Source organism: Myxocyprinus asiaticus, chromosome 3 (genome assembly GCF_019703515.2).
Source record: "Myxocyprinus asiaticus isolate MX2 ecotype Aquarium Trade chromosome 3, UBuf_Myxa_2, whole genome shotgun sequence".
NCBI lineage: Eukaryota > Metazoa > Chordata > Actinopteri > Cypriniformes > Catostomidae > Myxocyprinus > Myxocyprinus asiaticus.
The window spans coordinates 9,166,074-9,185,953 of NC_059346.1; the positions used below are offsets into that span (position 1 = coordinate 9,166,074).

A 19,880-nucleotide genomic window follows, 5' to 3' on the forward strand; every position below is an offset into this window, starting at 1 on the left:
TGTTCCATGGAAAAAAGAAACTCATACAACTGGAGGGTAAGACAGAATTTTCATTTTTAGGCTAACCTTCCCTATCCTTTTAAGTTTGCCGTTGATGCCCGAAATAGAAAGTCAAATTCAGAGTAAACCTAGCATGGACAAATACAGTAAGTCGATGAATCTGCCCTGTGACAACACATCGGTTTTGTTAAATTCCTATACATTTTATTTGTTGGTTTTGGGTGGAGCGCCTTGGCCTGTTTAAGGTCACAGTAATCTTCATTCAATATGGCAACGTTTAAATATTGTACCAGCACATATCATTCTATGAACTTAAAATTACCGGCAACAGTCTCTGAAAACACAGCGGAAATACAAGTTAACCAACATTCCATTCCTCGAGTTGAAATAATCCATAAAACGTTGCTGGATCACTAAGCAACTAATGAAAACTTAGAGAACACGTTGAACGTGTTGATTTCACACATTAAGTAGCTACGGGTGACGTTGCTACTGTTTGTTCGTAAAAATTATAATAGGTGCAAGCAATGCCCTCAACAATGATCGAGTTTCCTTGGAAAACAAGAAACCAATAAGGAAGCGTGCAAACAGGTAAACCGAAACACCTGTGCTTAGCCACCAGCAAACTTCTTGTCTGAGCTACAGGAAGAGGTGACCGACCCTGACAGGTGCAGTGCATACTGGGAAATGGATCATCTCTTGCAGCAGTGTTAACAGCTTAGCCATCTGGGAGTAAGATGCAAAGTGTCTGGTATCACTGTACACTATAAACAAAACAGTGCATCAGTTAAGCTGGTAAACCTATTATAGGTGCTGTCAGGGGACACAACAAGAGTTTAAGCAGAGACGTGACTGACAGCATGTTGCAAGGTAAGAGGTGAATGTTTGAAAAATGATATGCAGTTTCTTGGGCTTGCGTTTATGAGACACAGTGTGATCTATATAAGGCCCCTTACAATTCTTTTATTGGTGTCATTCTGAATGTGTGTGCGTTTTTGTCACTTTTAGAGGTGTGAGCCACCACTTCCCCAAACAAAAAGCTACTCATAATTTAAAGTATTTAAACTACAGTCAAGCTACTCTTTTGGAAAAAGTAGCAAGCTACATTGAAGCTATTTAATGGGGAAATATGTTTTGTATAACCAAACAGAATTGCAAAAAGAACGACCTGTTTTCAAACAGGTTTCCTGAACATTCTTCCCATCTGCCACTGGTCAGACAAAACAGATGGCCCCGTCCCAAGCTCACACCATTGGTTGAGCAAAAGTTGCTGTATCTGGCTGGTCGGGATACTCAAACAAACAAAGCAATGTTTTGAAAGTGTCACACAGTCAGAGTTTTATGGAGGACAAAACCTACAAAAATAATTAATAAAATAAACACATATTTGTGCATAAATAAATATATAAATAATTAAATGGGTGAGGAGACCTACAAATAAATATATAAATGCACCCATTAATACAAATATAATTAAATCTAAAACATTAATAAATGGTTGAGGAAATGCAAAAATGTGAAAGGAAATGCAAAATTAAAAGTTGATTTTTAATTGTATTTGTCTATATTTCTGTAATAATTTATTTCTGTATGTAGTTCTGTATTTATTTTTCCTTTGTGCAACATGCTATTTATTTATTTTATTTTTTTTATGAACAAATATGTGGATTTATTTATATATGATTTTGTGATTATTTATTTATTATTTTTGCAGGTTCTGTCCTCCATACAGTTTACACCTTACAGGGAAAATCAACCTACCAATGGCTTACATATATTTATTTAGGCATATTACGTTGGGATATGAAAAAGCTTTCAACATTGAAACCATTACACACTTCACCTTTAAGTTAAAGAAGCATCGCTACTTTTAGTTAGTTGCTCCCCAACATGGTTACGAGTGCATTTGACTCTCCACTAACCTTCGAGATGAGCTCATCGTGATTGGCGAGGTGTGCCCGGCAGTGGATGCAGCTGTAGGTTCGGTGACAGTTGGGCAGGTAAGCCTGGAAGGTTTTGGACTTTGTCATTTTTACCATCTCACAGTCGTGGTTCTCCTCACTTGGTTCCTCCGGGCTGGCGCTGGACGAGTTGCAGCTCTGCTGAACTTGCTGACAGAAGAAACACTGGAAGATGCAAGCAAAAGCCGTCGTTGTTGTGGAGTGGGTGTGTGGTACGCTCCACACAGACACCACAGGAGAAAATACGACCTGGAAAGAGACAGAGGGCAAACAAAAAAGGAGGGTTGAGACAGCGATTATTCATGGCAGGGTCATTCTCAAAAATTTTGACTTTCCAAATTTCAAAATATTGACATTTTCGATTCAGTTTTGCCCATAAAATTAAGTCAATTTTATTTTTTTAATCTTGACATCATTTGTATTCAAAAAGGACAAACTGACTGTTGTTTTTTTATTTTATTAAAAAAGCAAGGGTTGTAACACCATTGACGATAACAGCAGTGACAAATAAGATGCATTTTCTAGGATGGTGTCAATAGCATCTCAAAACATGCACCACTGATCAGACGAAAATCAATAAAACATACAATTAAATCAATTTTTTCAGTAAAAATATTTCAATTGAATATTAAACAATGAAACACCAATGACATTTTTAAAGGAACCATGTGAAAAAAATTACAGTTAAAATGTAAATAAATATCTTTCAACATGGTGGGAAAATCATTATATGCACATTTGAGCAGCCTCTTCTTCCTTTGAACTCTGACCTTAAGAGTTCTTTTCCATCACTTTTTGCATTCTTAAAACAGTTTTTAATATGGTTAACACCAATGACATGAAATCAAGGGACACACTTTCTTTTTTAATTACTTAAATGATTAATTTTTTTATTTTTTTTGCACACTTGTTAGGCCTTACACTAATGCTTAACCTGAGAAAAGCACAAAAATAAACATAACTGTATGTCATAGAAGTGGAGTACCAGCTGAAGGGTACATGGGTTAAAAAAAAAAAAAAAAAAAATTGTAAAACAATATAGTGCCAAACCATTTCATATGATTTAATAAAAGGCAGCTTATACAATGATGCCTTTAACATGGGAATTCTTGACTATTAAAAATACTTTTAATGACTGAAGTCAACGGACATGTTTGTCACCATATTTTGATAATGACCCGAGACTAAATGTAATCTAATCAGAACATAATTTTTGAGGTGAACTATTCCTCTAAAATGAATTTTGAAGGAATATACTGGGTTCAAAACAAGGTAAACTCAATCGACAGTGTTTGTGGAATAATGTTGATTACCACAAAAAATACATTTGACTCATTCGTCCTATTCTTGAAGAAAAAAAAAAGCAAAAATGGAGGTTACAGTGAGGCACTTATAATGGAAGTGAATGGGGGCCAATTTTTGGAGGGTTTAAAAGGAAGAAATATTATGCTTATAATTTTATAAAAGCACTTACATTAACTTTTTGGTTAAAACTCATGTATTATTTGAGCTGTAAAGTTGTTTAAATCGTCATTTTTACAGTCGTTTTAGGGTTTGTTGACATTACATCATCATGGCAATGAAGCTGTAAAATTGGATATAACTTCACAGAAAAGGTTAAGTGATTTTATCACACTAAAATCATGTGAACACTAGGGGTGCAATGGTTCTCGTTAAAAAAAAAAGAAGAGTATGGTACGCCACCCATGATTTGGGAAGAATCTGCACTGCGGTTCACCTCAACTTTATTGACGCATCTGGAGCACAAGGTTTTGTGAAGAAAATAAAGTGTCAAATAGACATGCACAGTTACAACGTCCGCTAATGCACATGAATGGATCTGTAGAGGTATACGCTCTGCCTGTGTTTCACGTGGGTAAAGTTGATGATATCACTGTTCTGCAAGCATTGTGTGCAGAGCCTTTTTCAATGGCTCTGGTTATGTGTAGTTGAAAATGGCAAGTGGAGAAAATGAGCCGCTGATAGAGAAGCCCCCTGTGTTATTCAGGTCTCCTGTCTGGAAACATTTTATTTTTGCAGTCAAGTACAACAGAACGTTTACAAAGCAGGCACTGTTTTACATCGACATATGATAATTTACGCCGAAATCACCAGGAAAGGGGACCACAGATGAGCCGAAACTGCACACACTCCCTTTCGTTTTTAAGCAAACACTCAGTGCTGATTCGAACAGGTATAAAACAATAACTAAAGTGATTGGGGTGTTCATCGCAAACGATACGGTTTCCCTACTCTGCTGATGAAGATGTGTGATTTCCGTGTATGATTAAAACATTCAAGCCACATCACAACATCTCTCGTATCCATTTTAATAGCAAAGTTCCTTCTATAGTGATGTACAGCTTCCAAATATTGAATATATGTGCATTAGAGTTTGAAATGCATTTTATGTTGATGCATGTAGTGTAATAGTGCAGGTATTAAGTTAAAATGTTGATTTATTAATTAGAGAAAAGGGTTTTTTAGTTAAAGATCCAGCGAAAATTAACCATGGTTTTACTTTAGTAATATTGTAGTTTCCATATAGTAACCATGATTATTCATATATTGTAAACATGACAGTAACCATGTTGATTTTGTGGTTACTATGTTCTTACTACAAATACCACAGTTAAACTATGGTTACTGTAAAACAAAACAATGCTTTTTATTCAGGGAAAACCTGTTGAAGTGTTTGTTACCAGATAGAGTATTCTTGCTTTGGATTTGGTAGTAAAAATAACATTTAAATAAATAATAATTCTGTCCATTGCCAATACCGAACCGTGACCCTAAAACCAAACTGTGAGAAATTTGAACCGTTACACCCCTAGTTAACACGCAATATTGTTTACATCGTATGGCTATACTTTTGAAATAGTGAGTATTTTAAAGTTTATGAACTGGCCCCATTCACTTCCATTGTAAGTGCCAAACTGTAACCCAGATTTCTGCATTTTTAAAGAAAAGGAGAGGCGAGTCAAAATTATATTTTGTGGTAAATCAATATTATGCCACAAATGCAGTCGATTGAGCTTAACTTATATTGAACCCGGTATATTTCTTTAAGGCTCTAAAACATGACAAACCAGTCCAAGAATTGCAAAAATACTAATCATGAGCAAATAAGTAGCTGTATTTAGTTATTTTACTAGATACACACAAATATCAAAACTAAATTAACAGACAATTTAACAAAAACGTTTATGTTTACATATGAGACATTTTCAAACATGTTTTATTCACGTGGCCGTCTTTTTTTTTTTTGTAACATTATGTCAGCTTCTTTCAAGCGTTTCTCATTTCATAGTTCACATTCAGATCGCACATACAATCAGAAAATAACAGGAAACTGTTTTATGCGCTAATGAAGGGCCAACAAAACTGCACGCGAAAGAAAAACACAGACACTTCCGCAATAGCACAGGAAGCTCCCAGCCTTGATGCCAACCAACAAAGCGCAACTAGAGCGAGCACAACGCGCTGTGGCACACGTCTCGCTGGAAACGAGAGCTTGTTATGTACCTGTACACATGATACCTATAGATCTTCAGCGTGCACCGTGTTTTTATCCGATATCTAGTGATTGCATAAATGGTCCAAGTACAAGGCACGAGATTACCAATATTTAATCGTATTAACGCGAATTCTATTGTTGGACAATCTGCACAAAAAGAAAAACACTTCATGCACGATGCTGTAAGGCAAGTTAATTAATTCGAAATACATCTAAAACATTGTTAAATGACAAATATAGTTAAGACTGTTTAATCCGTTATGCACGTACTGCAAAATCAAAAGAAGCTTGTAAAGTCGTAAGATTAAATAATATAATCATCGTGAGGGAAGATGAACAAAGGAGGTTCACGAGCGCGTTAACCTGAAAGGATATGAGGAGCAGGAGTGACGGCTAACATGCTCGGAATAATAATAAGAAGAAGAAACAATAATAGCTATATAACAAATAAGCTAATAAAGACGCAAAATAGCCACGTTAAAATTTGGTCACTTATATAATAACTATAATCGCAAATTTGTCTCCTTTGTTTTAACTTCACTGCAAAGTTACTTACAACAAAGCTAAATGTTCATAGGACCAATTCAGTAGCTCTTGTACGACAACAACGGGCCACAAGTGTCAAAAGGTGCAAATTGATTCTTGTCAGCGGGATCTTTAGGAGCAAACAAAGAAACTGTGCGACCAATGTGGATTCAAAACAAAGGCTCTGCAGCACGCGCTTTGTGACCGAACCAGGAAGCGCGGAGAGATGCGGGAAAAAAAGCATGTTATGCGTATAGCAACATGAAATCGTGGCTCTTTAGGCTGCCACGATATCATTTTTGTGTTTGTATGCCGTGTAGTTAAGAACTTAAAATCGCGTGCATGCATCCAGCTCAACATTTTCCCCACTGGCAGATAAAAAGATTTGGAAAATAAATGAGTTTGAGCTTCTGTTAATATACAACAATGTTCATATTGTCATATATCAATAACACATTGTTTTGCAATCATCAAAAACTCTCAACTCACCACCTGAACTGGATCTATATGCGAAGTCTAGCATAGATTTTAGATAGGGAAGCTGAATATATATTTTCCGAAGTATGTTTGTTTTTTTGGTTTCTGTTCTGTTGTCTCGTCTCGGTGTAGATTCCGTCTCTGAGATCTTAAACTGAGACTATCTGACCGTTTTGTGTGTCGATAGGCTGCACATTTTCTCTAGTCTTTGTTGCACTTTAGTGTTTGTGATTAGACTTGCTGCTTTGTGATGGTGACGTCAGTGGGAGGGCGGAGCGTCGCCTGATTGACGTGTATATAATCCAATGATTGTGCTGCAGGGGGAGGGGCAACCGTCAAAGAGAAAACAATCCCGGATGTGTAAATAAATACAAAGCAATTTAAAGATTTCACGACTTCGGTTGGAATCGTGTTTTTCATTAGTTCCCCTAATGAATACAGTATGTGTTTAAATAAAAACAACAATTGAAATATTTTAGATTGTAAAGATGAAACTGCTCGAGTAAAATGGATCAATAACTAGTTACTAGATATTAATGCTCTGTATTTTAATATATCCTTATTTTATCCGTGTCTCAGTTAGCTACACTGAGAAGTTCTGGCTATGATATCACTGATTCCTTTTAGCATACGTAAATAGACAAAAAAAAAAATACCTATATAAAACGTATCATTCATGTCAACAGCCCATATATTCATGTTTGTCAATACATTGTTAGGTGTTTTTGGGATGGACGGTTTCACAGCTCGTCCATCCCTGATACCACTAAAGAAATGGCCTCATATTTATGCGTCAGAGAGGATCTGCTACGCCTTATAAATAATAAGCGGAGAGTACGACTAAAAATAAAACGATGGTCACGAAAAACAAACCCAACATTGGAACTGTGCACAGCTATACGGCAATGCATCGACGTGGTGATATTGATAAAACTACTGATAAAACTTTCGTAGTCTACATCGACATGCATGTCATTGTCATCCAATTCATGGACATCATGTTTAAGAATACGTCACGAATTACCCATGGGCACGGACGACCGCACTGTTCCAACGATAATCAATAATGATCAATAGTTTCAAAGCCGGCTGAGAATTCGTGGAATATTTTCAAGTAGTCGGGAAAATAAGGAAGCTTGACGCGTCGCCACCACTGTCCTGATGATGTCATATGTTTTCATTCTGCGTCCCATTTTATAACACTTTCTCCGCGCCAATGGTAACCCACTGTAAAGCTTTTCACGCAAACATTGGTCAGTTATTTCCCAGCATACCTCTTAAAAGAAATACAAACTTATTGTTAAGCTTAACTGCGTCGTGTTTTAAGTTTTCATTTAAAAACACAGCGCTCCAATGTGACCTTCTCTGAGGCTCTAAGGGAAATTACACCATACATGCAATACTCAATAGACAAGCCACACAATCATTGGTAATTGCGTTGGAAAATATAATAAAATGTATAAAATAAATAAAAAGGCAAAGGGATGCACTATGCAGAATGCAATACCTTTTGGGTGGAAGTGGATAAATTCTCCCCACTGCAGGGTTTCTCATTCAGGAGCGCTGTGATGCCCGCGTGTGTCACGACGGTCCCAGATGTTGTTGTTGTTGTTGTTTAGAGTCTTCTATTCATATTTCTTCCGCTCTGACACTCTCTCCACTCTGCGGATTTTTTGAATGAGACTGTGATTCGGTCACGTCGATGCAGGAGTTGTTATTGGTGTGCGCCCCACGCTCCCTTACTAACATTTAGATCTGTCCCGCTTTCATTCACAAATATTGTGCAGGCTACTTAAGCACGCGATAATTTTTTTTCGAGCCAGAAATGTCAAATGCATCGACAAAAACGAAATTAATCATAGCCCAGTTAACGGTTTAGGAATATTTATGCCGTTTAAAAATTGCACTTTTAAAGAATGCATCAGAGCTATATAACTGTTTGCACTGTGTTAGTATTTTCCAAAACGTTAAAAAAAAAAAAAAAAAAAATGACAGAAATTACAATTACGTTTATGTCAAGGTAAGGTGGTTAAAAATGGAAGCAACTGTCATTTCAAAGGCTACCCAGAAGCACACGAAATGTCGGCGGCGGCGAAATTCATCAAAACGATCGAAACGGTTTGTTTTGAAACCCTCCTCATCAACGTTCCCATCGAACATGCTGTAGAAGAAAATATGGGATAAATATGACGACATTCCTTTCCACAGACATGATAACCAATCGGGTTGAGGATCGTTGCGTCAAACCAATCAGCTGAGAGAGCTTGCCCAAAGAGCCAATCAGCGCGGGCTCCGTTCTCCAGACAAACGCAGAACCCGCGCTCACAGCATCTCGCTTGTTTTCGATTATGCGCGCTACCGCAAAGGCACGTGCCAAATTCGAGGCGGGGGCGCGCAGTAGTCCTTATCACTTTAACACGTGGTTAGGTAAACAGCGCGAAGGCCCTTTATCTTGAAAATCTATACAACTTAATCGGGCACAGTGGGTTTTCTGTTAAATATAATTATGATATGTTGACAGTTTTTTAAGACCAAAGAGAGGTGCATCGAGGACTGTTTCGATGTCAATCAATACTGTTAGTTTTGCTACTGTTAAAAAAGTAAAATAAGCAAACAGCGCTGTCAATTCTTCCGACAGTTGTTGTTTAGGTACTTTAGTAAGCTACAAATTATATTTTTAAGACAACGATAATTTTGGTCTGTTTATGGTCTGTTAAATTGTGTCGCCATCTACTGCACCAATACTTCAAATGCACCACAAACAGCCATTTTCATTCTGTGCACTGACATTTTCAACTGGTTGTGCAAAACTGCAACTTATTACTGCTCGAATTAAGACTTGCTTCCATATTTTGCAAGCAAACCTAATAGGATCAAGCTAGAATCCTTTAAGTATCCTCTTAGAATCAAATAAGATCCTACTGGATAAACGGAAATTCCTAATTTAGTTTTTTTTTCTTGAGTAAGATTTTTATTTGATTCTTTTTTCTAAGCCCTTTAGGATTGCTTCCGAACTTTGATAGACATACCATTAGCATTCCTTTAGGATCTTTTAGCAAGGCGTTAAAGGAATAATTCACCCAAAATGAAATTCATAATTTACTCACCCTCATGCCATCCCAAATGTGTATGACTTTGTTTCTTCTGTAGAACACAAATTAAGATTTTTCTGAAGAATATTTCAGCTCTGTAGTTCCATACAATGCAAGTAAATGGTGGCCAGAACGTTGAAGCTCCAAAAAGCATATAAAGGCAGCATAAAAGTAATCCATATGACTCAAGTGGTTTAACTATATCTTCAGAAGCGATATAAGTGTGGGTGAGAACCAGATCAATATTTAAGTAATTTTTTTACCGTAAATCTCCAATTTCACATTCTGAAAGTGAAAAAGTGAGATTTATAGTAAAAAAGGATTAGAATGTTGATCTGTTTTTTTTACCCCAAGTCATTGCATCGCTTCAAAAGACATTAATCCACTGGAGTCGTATGGATTACTTTTATGCTGCCTATATTAGGGAGGCCAGCAGGGGGTGCTCACCCTGTGGTCTGTGTGGGTCCTAATGCCCCAGTATAGTGACGGGGACACTATACTGTAAAAAAGCACCGTCTTTCGGATGAGACGTTAAACAGAGGTCCTGACTCTCTGCAGTCATTAAAAATCCCAGGGCACTTCTCGTAAAAAGTAGGGGTGTAACCCCGGTGTCCTGGCCAAATTCCCCCCATTGGCCCTTATCTATCATGGCCTCCTAATAATCCCCATCCCTGAATTGGTTACATCACTCTACTCTCCTCTCCACCAATAGCTGGTGTGTGGTAAGTGTACTGGCACACTATGGCTGCCGTCACATCCAGGTGGATGCTGCACACTGGTGGTGACTGACGAGAGTTCCCCTATACTATGTAAAGCGCTTTGAGTGTCTAGAAAAGCGCTATATAAATGTAAGGAATTAATTATGTGCTTTTTGGGGCTTGAAAGATCTGGTCACCATTTACTTGCATTGAAAGGACCTAGAGAGCTACAGAGTTCCCTTCAAAGGGATATGTCACCCAAAAAATGAAAATTCTCTCATTTACTCACCCTCATGCCATCCCAGATGTGTATGTGTTTTTTTTCTTACTTCTGCAGAACACAAAGATTTGTATATCTCAGCTCTGAAGGTCCATACAATGCAAGTGAATGGGTGCCAACATTTTTAAGCTCCCAAAAGCACAAAGGAATCATAAAAGTACTCCATATGACTCCAGTGGTTAAAGCTATGTCTTTAGAAGCGATATGATTGGAAACAGATCAATATTTAAATCCTTTTTTACTATAAATTCTCCTCCCTGCCCAGTAGGTGGCAATATGCACAAAGAATGTGAATCACCAAAAACAAAAGAAGAAGAATGTGAAAGTGGAGATTTATTCTAAAAAAAAAAAAAAAGAAAAAAAAAAAAAGGACATAAATATTTATGTTTCTTATTCACACCTATCGTATCGCTTCTGAAGACATGAATTTAACCACTGGAGTCATATGGATTATTTTATGCTGCCTTTATGTGCTTTTGGAGCTTCACTTGCATTGTATGGACCTACAGAGTGGAGACATTCTTCGAAAAAATTTTTTTTTTTGCGTGTTCTGCAGAAGAAAGAAATTCATACAACTCTGGGATGGCATGAGGGGGAGTAAATGATGAGAGAATTTAATTTTTTGGGTGAACTATTCCTTTAAGCAAGGAAAACAAAATAATGTATGCCCATAGCAGAGTACATGTGATATTTAGTGAGTGTATTTTTATTTATCTTTTTACCCCTATCCATTATTATTTTATTTTTTTTATTTGGAGGTTTTTCTAATAATAATGCTAAATGATGTCCTATATAATATGAGTTAAAAGGAACAAATGTCTGGTTTGGTGTCAAATGGATACTAATGGGGCTTTAGTGATACATAAGACAAAAAAAGATTGGGAAGCACTAAACTAGACTGTACATTAATAGTACGTCTACACATTTGTAAATGCCTACAAACTGGTAATACTTAAATGTAAAAACAGCACCTACTATTGGCTTTTTCTGTTCTGAGGGTTAACAGAGTCTAGTTTGTTTTTATTGAATGGCTAACTAATAATAGGCTACGTAAACTGTTATTTTCAAGCGGCAGATATTGCCACTGGTTACCATGGATGGCAGGCTTTCGCATAAACTAAATTAGGTTCAAGCTCATTTTTTGATTACATCACAGCACTTTACCTTCTCTTCTTCACTCAATCAAGAGTGCAAACCGAAGTACCTCTGTTGCCTTGCCAACCAAGACAACACAATGGAATCAGAGCATTACATCCGTGCCCTACAGTCAGACTTAACAATGCCAGGCACATCTTAACTGGAGCTTAAGGTCTCTGCTTACAGATGATCTTAAACAGATATGCCTATATTTGTTCCATTTATTGAGACGACAAGTCAAACACAAAATACTAGAACTAAAATCACGCTTTAAAGACACCAAACACGAGGCAGAAATCGAATACAATTGGTTTTATTCTGCTGTTTCTAGCTTAGATAACTTGGCAGATGCAAAGATCAATATTGATAATTAAAATTGGCCATCTTTTTCAGCAGTAAAGACATATTTTCTATTTTCAAAAGATTGAAAGGGTTTGAACAGATTAAAATGTTTGTAATCATACATTTCCCCCATGATTATACTGGCACCGCATCAAACACAACCAAGGGTCGGCTCCGAAACTTGCAAGTGAAATTCACAACAAAAGTTTGCCATTGATATCAAAGGAGATTAATCCACAAATATTTTTTTTTTTTTTTTTTTTTTTACAAAATTAATAATAAATCACTAGACATTCATTTTTTACAATAATAATAATTAAAAAAAAGTTCAGTAACTGGGGCAAAATGCAATGGGGTTAAACCAGAAATGGGAGGGGGGAAATAAAAGGCCTGTTAATTAATCACAAAAATCACAAAAGCTGTGACAAATAGGATTTAAAATTACAGAAAGAGTATAGAGTATTTTTGGGGGTTTTCACTGTTATATTATATATATATATTAACAGTATATATATATATATATATATATATATATATATATATATATATATAATAAAATTTCATTAATATACTGCAAAAAAGTCACAACTGATCCCAAACAAAAAGCTGCACAATAAATTGTTATTCGTGACGCATAAAGGCACACAGAAACAGACAGGCTGTACACTGATTCAGCAGAGGCTATCTTACAAGAGCTTTGCAGTGTTTTTTTTTTGTTTGTTTGTTTTTTTTCTAATTTATTTTTTATTTTTATTTGTTTTTAAAGAGAATATCCCATTCTCTGCTTGATCAACCAACATCTTGCTAAGCAAAATCACCACAAGGTGGAGTCTTGGTCGGATATCTACGCAAAAGTAAAGAAGGGCTGGTAAACCAAAGAGGAAGCCAGTGTAGGAAAGAAATACTTTGCTCAAGCCATGCACAATGATGCATACATAGTGTCAATAACATAACCATGTATTTGACTGCCATTGTGGTCCATTTTACAAATGCGGTCTTGCTCATGAATTGCACAAGTGTAAATAGTTAAAACATTATGCAACCATCAGGTAAACTTTTTCTGTTTTTCTTAGGGTCTCAATGCACCACATAATTAATTCACCAGTAAAGTATAATTTTGTGATTGAAAAGGCATAATAAAAGTTATATTTCCTGTAGTGAATGCATAACATGGCTAGAGGCTCCTAATTTCTACTTGGAATTAATACACTTGACATTCTGGTTGAGCTGGTTGATAAAATTCTTCTAAAAAGCGAATCTCTTGCATTTTTGTCCACTGAAAGGAACCTGGATCTGAAAGAAGTGCAACCAAAATGTGCAAGCAAAATAAGTGTATTTTTTTAAAACTCTTTTTGTACTCGTAATACTCAATATAGGATATGTGAGACCACAAAAGGTAGGATATAACAAAAACCTGAGAGTCCAATAGTGGAATCCCCAGCAGAGTGGCACTTCCATTTTCTTTGTATAGAAAGCTTTTTTTAACAGTCATGCAAGGGCACAGTCTTACTGATACAAGGCGGTATAGGGCAGGGAGGAGGCAGAGAAAATGAAAGAGAAACAGAAATATACAAAAGGAAAGAATGAATACAGATGAGGCACTGACTTTGAATAATATGATTCTTTTGTATGAGACTCAAAATTGACAAATTATCACTGAAAAACGTGATTGCTCTCAAGTCCCACAAAGCAATATTCTATAAACCTAACTAATGTGATGCATCTCTAGATAAAAAAAAACAAAAAAAAAAAAAACACTTGATTTTGGGATATGTGTACACCTGCAGTTTAAAAGAATAGTTCACACAAAAATGAAAATTCTCTAATCATTTACTCACCCTCATGCCATCCCAGATTTGCATGACTTTCTTCTGCTGAACAGAAACAAAGAGTTTTAGAAGAATATCAAACCTCTGTAGATCCATACAGTTTAATTGAATGGTGATCAAAACTTTGAAGCTCCAAAAAGCACACAAAGGAAGCATAAAAGTAATCCACAAGACTTTTAATTCATGTCTTCTGAAGCGATCCAGTCAATTTTGGGGCGAGAACAGACCAAAATGTAACTCATTTTTACTGTACGTCTTGCCATTGCAGTCTCTAGGCACAATCATGATTTCAAGCTCGATTACACTTCCTGGTGCTCAATGCATGTGCAAAGCGCTAGATGGTGCAGGGATGTGTAATCGAGCTTGAAATCATGATTGCCAAGGAGACTGCTGGTGTCAACATTTATAGTGCAAAATTATGTACATTGATTAGTTACATATAAACTGACTGGATTGTTTCAAAAGACATGGATTAAACCACTAGAGTCATATTGATTACTTTTATGCAGACTTTATGTTCTTTTTTGGAGCTTCAAAATTTTGGTCACCATTCACTTACATTGTATGGACCTACAGAGCTGAGATATTTTTCTGAAAATCTTCATTTGTGTTCTGCAGAAGAAAGAAAGTCATACACATCTGGGATGGCATGAGAGTGAGTAAATGATGAGAGAATTTTCATTTTTGGGTGAACTATCCCTTTAAAGGTGGTCCTCACCTTTTTTGGTGGGTAATGTGAGGGCTTAGGTCTTCATCAACTTTTCTAAATATATGGACAAAAGTTTAAAAAAAATTCCAAGGTGGCAAAATAACCTCAAATCATTTTTTTCTTTGGTGCATAAGCAATTTTAACAGATTAGTCTCTTCTCTACGGATCCTATAGATGATTATAAGTGATCCTATGAGTGATTAAGGGTTTATGATTGAGAGCTAATGTACACATTTTAAATGTGTAGGTGCTGATCATTGTTCTGTTTTATATATTACACAATATCCCTTGATTGCCTAAAGGCACATCCTGGGAGGTAATTAAACTACAATGAAGGAAAATAATTTGATAAATGAATAAAAGTAAGGTTTTGTATCAATTTTGAGGGGCTAAAATACATGGCAAATACATATTTGTGTATATGAAAATACATTAATCAGTTTATTAAAGCCTCAAATGGCACCTTGGCAAATTTCAATCTTTGTGCATTTTGAGGAGTTTGGCAATGCACAAAGAGAATTTATTCGTTCCTGTATATACATAAAAGTGTGTATATATATATATATATATATATATATATATATATATATATATATAAAAGAATCGAGGAGATCCAGGCCCTCATTCTCTCCCTGTTTTCAGTTTGGCCTCTGTGGGACTTAAAAATGGCTTACAGACACCTTAGTGAAAAGCAGCTTGTTGGAAATATTAACAGGAGGCTAAAAAGAAGCACAATAATAACATAATCATAAACATTTTTTTTACTGAAGTATAATAGAGGTCTGACCAAGACAAAAAGGGTTACCATACCCTGAGTCAAAACCTCACCTAGATGGGTCATCTCAGATCCATAATCTCCACACACACAGGTTAAGTTTCACAGATAAGCAGAAATGAGAATAATAAGATAGAGAAAGGGTGTGAGAGAACTCTGCACTTTTCTTCCATTATAATGTGGAGTGTTATGAGATTAAAGAGTAAATGAGAAGTTGCAAGAGTCCATGTTTTCTGCTGCAGTTTGGATGAACTTTGAGGGTTGCCTGTAGTTTTGGGGTTCAGTTGGAGAAAGAGGAGTTACGAAGATGATGACGATGATGGTGAAGACCAAGAGAGGACCACAGCACACAGTGTAGTGGAGATAGAAGCATCACCACGACTGAATCTAGAGCAACACCTATAGACATAAACATTGGGATTGGCAATTTCTGTTGTTTAAATAAAATCTGACATCAAAAGGTAAATATTGTAATATTATCTATTATCTTCGATATGCTGGGACGCACAAATCTGAGCAACTAAACGTAATTAATATTTTTTGAATGGCCAATAATTTAGATTTGTACAAATCCCTAAACGCAAGTATGAGCAATATCAATATTTACCACTAATAACAACATTTTTGACATCATAACCCATTCATTCAGTCTATCTATAGTTCATTATCATCCAAGAGTAAAATAGTTATTCTGACTATTTTATTATCAGGACTATGTGGAGCCGTGAGTAATTTCATCTTTCTAATAATATCCATGTTCTTGGCACTGTTTTGTAATCTAGGAAGAGTAAAAGGAAAAGCCATGGAACAGCTGCTCCCTCTAGAAAAGCATAAGGATTACACACAGGAAACACTGTCTTTATGCGACTGACAAACAGGGTCCCAATCATTTTCAGTATAATTAAAAATGTAGTTAATTAACACATTAAGGTCTATGGTAAAGTATTTCTTTTGAATTTAGAAGTATTTAGCACTCTTCGTGGTGAACTATTCGCATTAGAAGTATATAAAAATACACTGCAAACAATATATTCTTGTTTACTTGTTTTTTATTTCTTGTCTTGTTTTCCAGAAAAATATCTAAATATCCTTTAAACAAGGTAGATTTATGTACTGGAGAAGCAAAATAACATGTATATTAAGTCTAACAAAATATTTTGAGTTTTGTTTATGGAGCCCCCTAGAGGACATGGCGGGAATTTCTTTCTGAAATAGTTTTGGGTTCCCTTGCAATAAATCTTGCATTCCCTCGCAAGTTTCATCGCAATATGTTTTGCATTCCCTTGCAATAAATTTACCATGGTTTTACCTGGTTTTACTAGAGTAACCATATTTTAACCTTGATATTCGTAGTAAAACCATAGTAATAATACAGAAAAATGAAAACTATGGTATTTAAAATCATTATTTTGTGGTTATGTTTTTACTACAAATACCATGGTAAAACCATAGTAACCACAAGATTAACCATGTTTAATCCATAGTAAAACCATGGTAACTATATGGATAAAGTATACTGTAGTAAAACCACGATTTCCACCAAAAAACTGTGGCTACAACAGTCTACAATTTTACTATAGTAAAACCACGATTTCCACCAAACAACTATGGCTACTACAGTCTACAATTTTACTATAGTAAAACCATGATTTCCACCAAAACAATGTGGCTACTACAGTCTACAATTTTACTATAGTAAAACCATGATTTCCACCAAAACAATGTGGCTACTACAGTCTACAATTTTACTATAGTAAAACAATGATTTCCACCAAAACAATGTGGCTACTACAGTCTACAATTTTACTATAGTAAAACCATGATTTCTACCAAAAAACTATGGCTACTACAGTCTACAATTTTACTATAGTAAAACAATGATTTCTACCAAAAAACTATGGCTACTACAGTCTACAATTTTACTATAGTAAAACAATGATTTCTACCAAAAAACTATGGCTACTACAGTCTACAATTTTACTATAGTAAAACAATGATTTCCACCAAAACAATGTGGCTACTACAGTCTACAATTTTACTATAGTAAAACCATGATTTCTACCAAAAAACTATGGCTACTACAGTCTACAATTTTACTATATTAAAACCATGATTTCCACCAAAAAAGCATGGTTACGTTTCATATTTACTACAATTTTACTATAGTAAAACTATGATTTCCACCAAAAAACTATGGCTACTACAGTCTAAAATTTTACTACAGTAAAACCATGATTTCCACCAAAAACCAGTTACTACAATCATGGTTACTTCAGTATTACTATGGTAAATCCATGGTTTCTGTCAAAAAAACTATAGTTACTAGAGCCTACAATATTACTTTAGTAAAACCAAGTTTCCAGAACTGTAATGTTACATAAAGTAAAGCCATGGTTTGACTACAGTAACCATAATTAAACTATGGTATTTGTATAGCAAAACCATAACCACACAATAATTATTTTTATTACCATAGTTTTCATTTTCATGTATTATCACTATGGTTTCAAACTGAATATCACGGTTAAATTATAGTTACCGTAGTGAAACCATGGTAAATTTATTGCGAAGGCAATACTACTGCGTGGGCATGCAAAAACTTTTTCAGAAAAGAAATTCCCGCCTTGTCCTCAAATTTTCCCCTTTGAATTATTATTATTATTCTTTTGTCTTACCCCATTGGAAAAAAGTTTTATATTTTTAAAGGAATGTTCGTGTTCAGTACAAGTTAAGTTCAGTCAATAGCATTCGTTGCATTATGTTGATTTTTTTACTCGTCCCTCTTTTGTTTGAAAAAAAGCAAATATAACAGTTACAGTGAGGCACTTGCAATGGAAGTAAATGGGGCCAGTCAATAAACATAAAATACAAAATGTTTCAAAAGTATAGCCACAACACATAAACATTATACATGATAACATGATTTTAGTGTTTTGAAACCAGAACATTCCTTTAAAATAATAATAATAAAAAGTAATTTTTTTTCTTGTTTTAAGGATGTTATCTTTTATTGGAAAATAAGACACAATAACTCAGTAAGAATATGATTTTATGCAGTGTAATAAAACAGTCTAAACTACTAAACAAAACCTTTCTCATTTGCACACAGTGTGAATCTCTAAGGGCTTTAGAACTTAACATACTGAAATTCACTCTTAAGAGTTTGTGTAGCAGACTATTATCTACAGTCATTTATACCAGTGTAAAAGGAAAATATAAACTACAGATTATAGACTATGCATATTTGGCTTTGGTCTATTGTTTACCCATACAAAGTTTTGTTCTGCAGTTTACCTGTGCAGTAGGCTATGGTCTGTAGCATGTTTGGAAGCGTGCAGTTTCTGCAAAAATGAGCTCTTTCAAAGTCTCTTTGGGCAAGTCATCCAGCTCCATATCAAACTTAAATGGTGCCTCAGCAACGGGCTGTGGACAGTAAACAGCATAGTTACCATAGAAAAAGACACTTTACCACAATTCCCTTGTTACGTTTACAATTGACTACCAAAGCTGTTACTCAGTGCTGATTTATAAAGTCCCCAAGTGCACAAATTATGAATGGTATTCATCTGTATATTAGTAAGGTGTTGCTGGATGCATGCCATGTTTGTTTCTTTCCATGTCCATATTTCATTGCTACTTGTGCTACAGAAATCTTATGTAGTTTTGTGACTGGGCACAAGCTTTGATGGGTGCCAAACTCCACGTAACAACGTCATTTGTATTTACAAGAAAAGCCATTTACAATACGGAAATGTGCTGATCACGCACAACATTGTAGTAGCATTAAAGTTCCATTCACATGCTAAATGTCCAACCACATTCTAACTGACACACTATAGTTGGTCCAAGGTTATTGTGTCCATGTGGCCATTAAAAATGCAACTCATAGTGTGCACGTATGAAACGTTCATGACCTTTGATCGTCATAAAATACTACAATGAGCGAAAGCAGAAGACATGTATGGAATTTGATAAAGTTCATGTTCTAAGAAGCTGTAAGGAACAAAATGCAGACAGAAAACTTTGACTTTAAAAGGAGTAATTAACCTAAACATAAACATTAGGTCATAATTTATTAACCCTCATGCCATTCTAAACCATAATGCCTTTCTTATGTGGAACACAAAAGGAGTTTTAAAGAATATCACTTAATAGGGACTCACTTTAAAGCTTAAAAAGGACCCAAAAGTATAAAAAAATTAGCGTATGCAACCTTGTTTATAGTGTTACACACAAGTTCTCACGTGAACAGGCGAGCCGCTGTGGAAGAGCCTCTCTCATAGCGCTTACTGATGCGCAACAGACACCAAATCTTTTTTATTGCAACATTTTTTCTCACCAAAACCTATAATATGCCTTCAGAAGATTTGGAATATAACTTGGAATAACAAGCATGGACTACTTTTATGGTAATTTTGGGTCCTTTTTAAAGTAATATTCTGCATTCAATACAAGTTTAGCTCAATCGAAAGCATTTGTGGCATAATGTTGATTACCACAAAAAATGATTGACTCATTTGTCCTTTTCTTTGAAAAAA

At 35.4% G+C, this 19,880-nt stretch overlaps 2 protein-coding genes across 6 annotated transcripts in view; both read right to left on the minus strand.

The window, feature by feature from the left end:
- ypel1 (yippee-like 1) overlaps positions 1–8,632 on the minus strand; it is a 28,517-nt gene extending 19,885 nt beyond the window's left edge. For 3 of the 5 annotated variants that reach the window (XM_051680602.1, XM_051680594.1, XM_051680569.1), the window contains exons 1-2: positions 7,988–8,632; positions 1,923–2,210 (exon numbers count right to left, since the gene is read on the minus strand). In XM_051680602.1, coding sequence (XP_051536562.1) covers positions 1,923–2,039 — 117 coding nt within the window. In that variant the 5' untranslated portion in view covers positions 2,040–2,210; positions 7,988–8,632. Of the gene's footprint in view, positions 1–1,922; positions 2,211–6,492; positions 6,710–7,504; positions 7,627–7,987 lie in introns of those variants that run through there. The other 2 variants (XM_051680586.1, XM_051680577.1) reach the window with 2 other exon arrangements.
- Positions 8,633–15,162: 6,530 nt separating this feature from the next.
- mapk1 (mitogen-activated protein kinase 1) overlaps positions 15,163–19,880 on the minus strand; it is a 47,476-nt gene continuing 42,758 nt past the window's right edge. The window contains exons 8-9 of the mRNA XM_051680250.1: positions 18,637–18,765; positions 15,163–15,741 (exon numbers count right to left, since the gene is read on the minus strand). Of these exons, the coding sequence (XP_051536210.1) occupies positions 18,649–18,765 (117 nt within the window). The 3' untranslated portion in view covers positions 15,163–15,741; positions 18,637–18,648. The remainder of the gene's footprint in view (positions 15,742–18,636; positions 18,766–19,880) is intronic.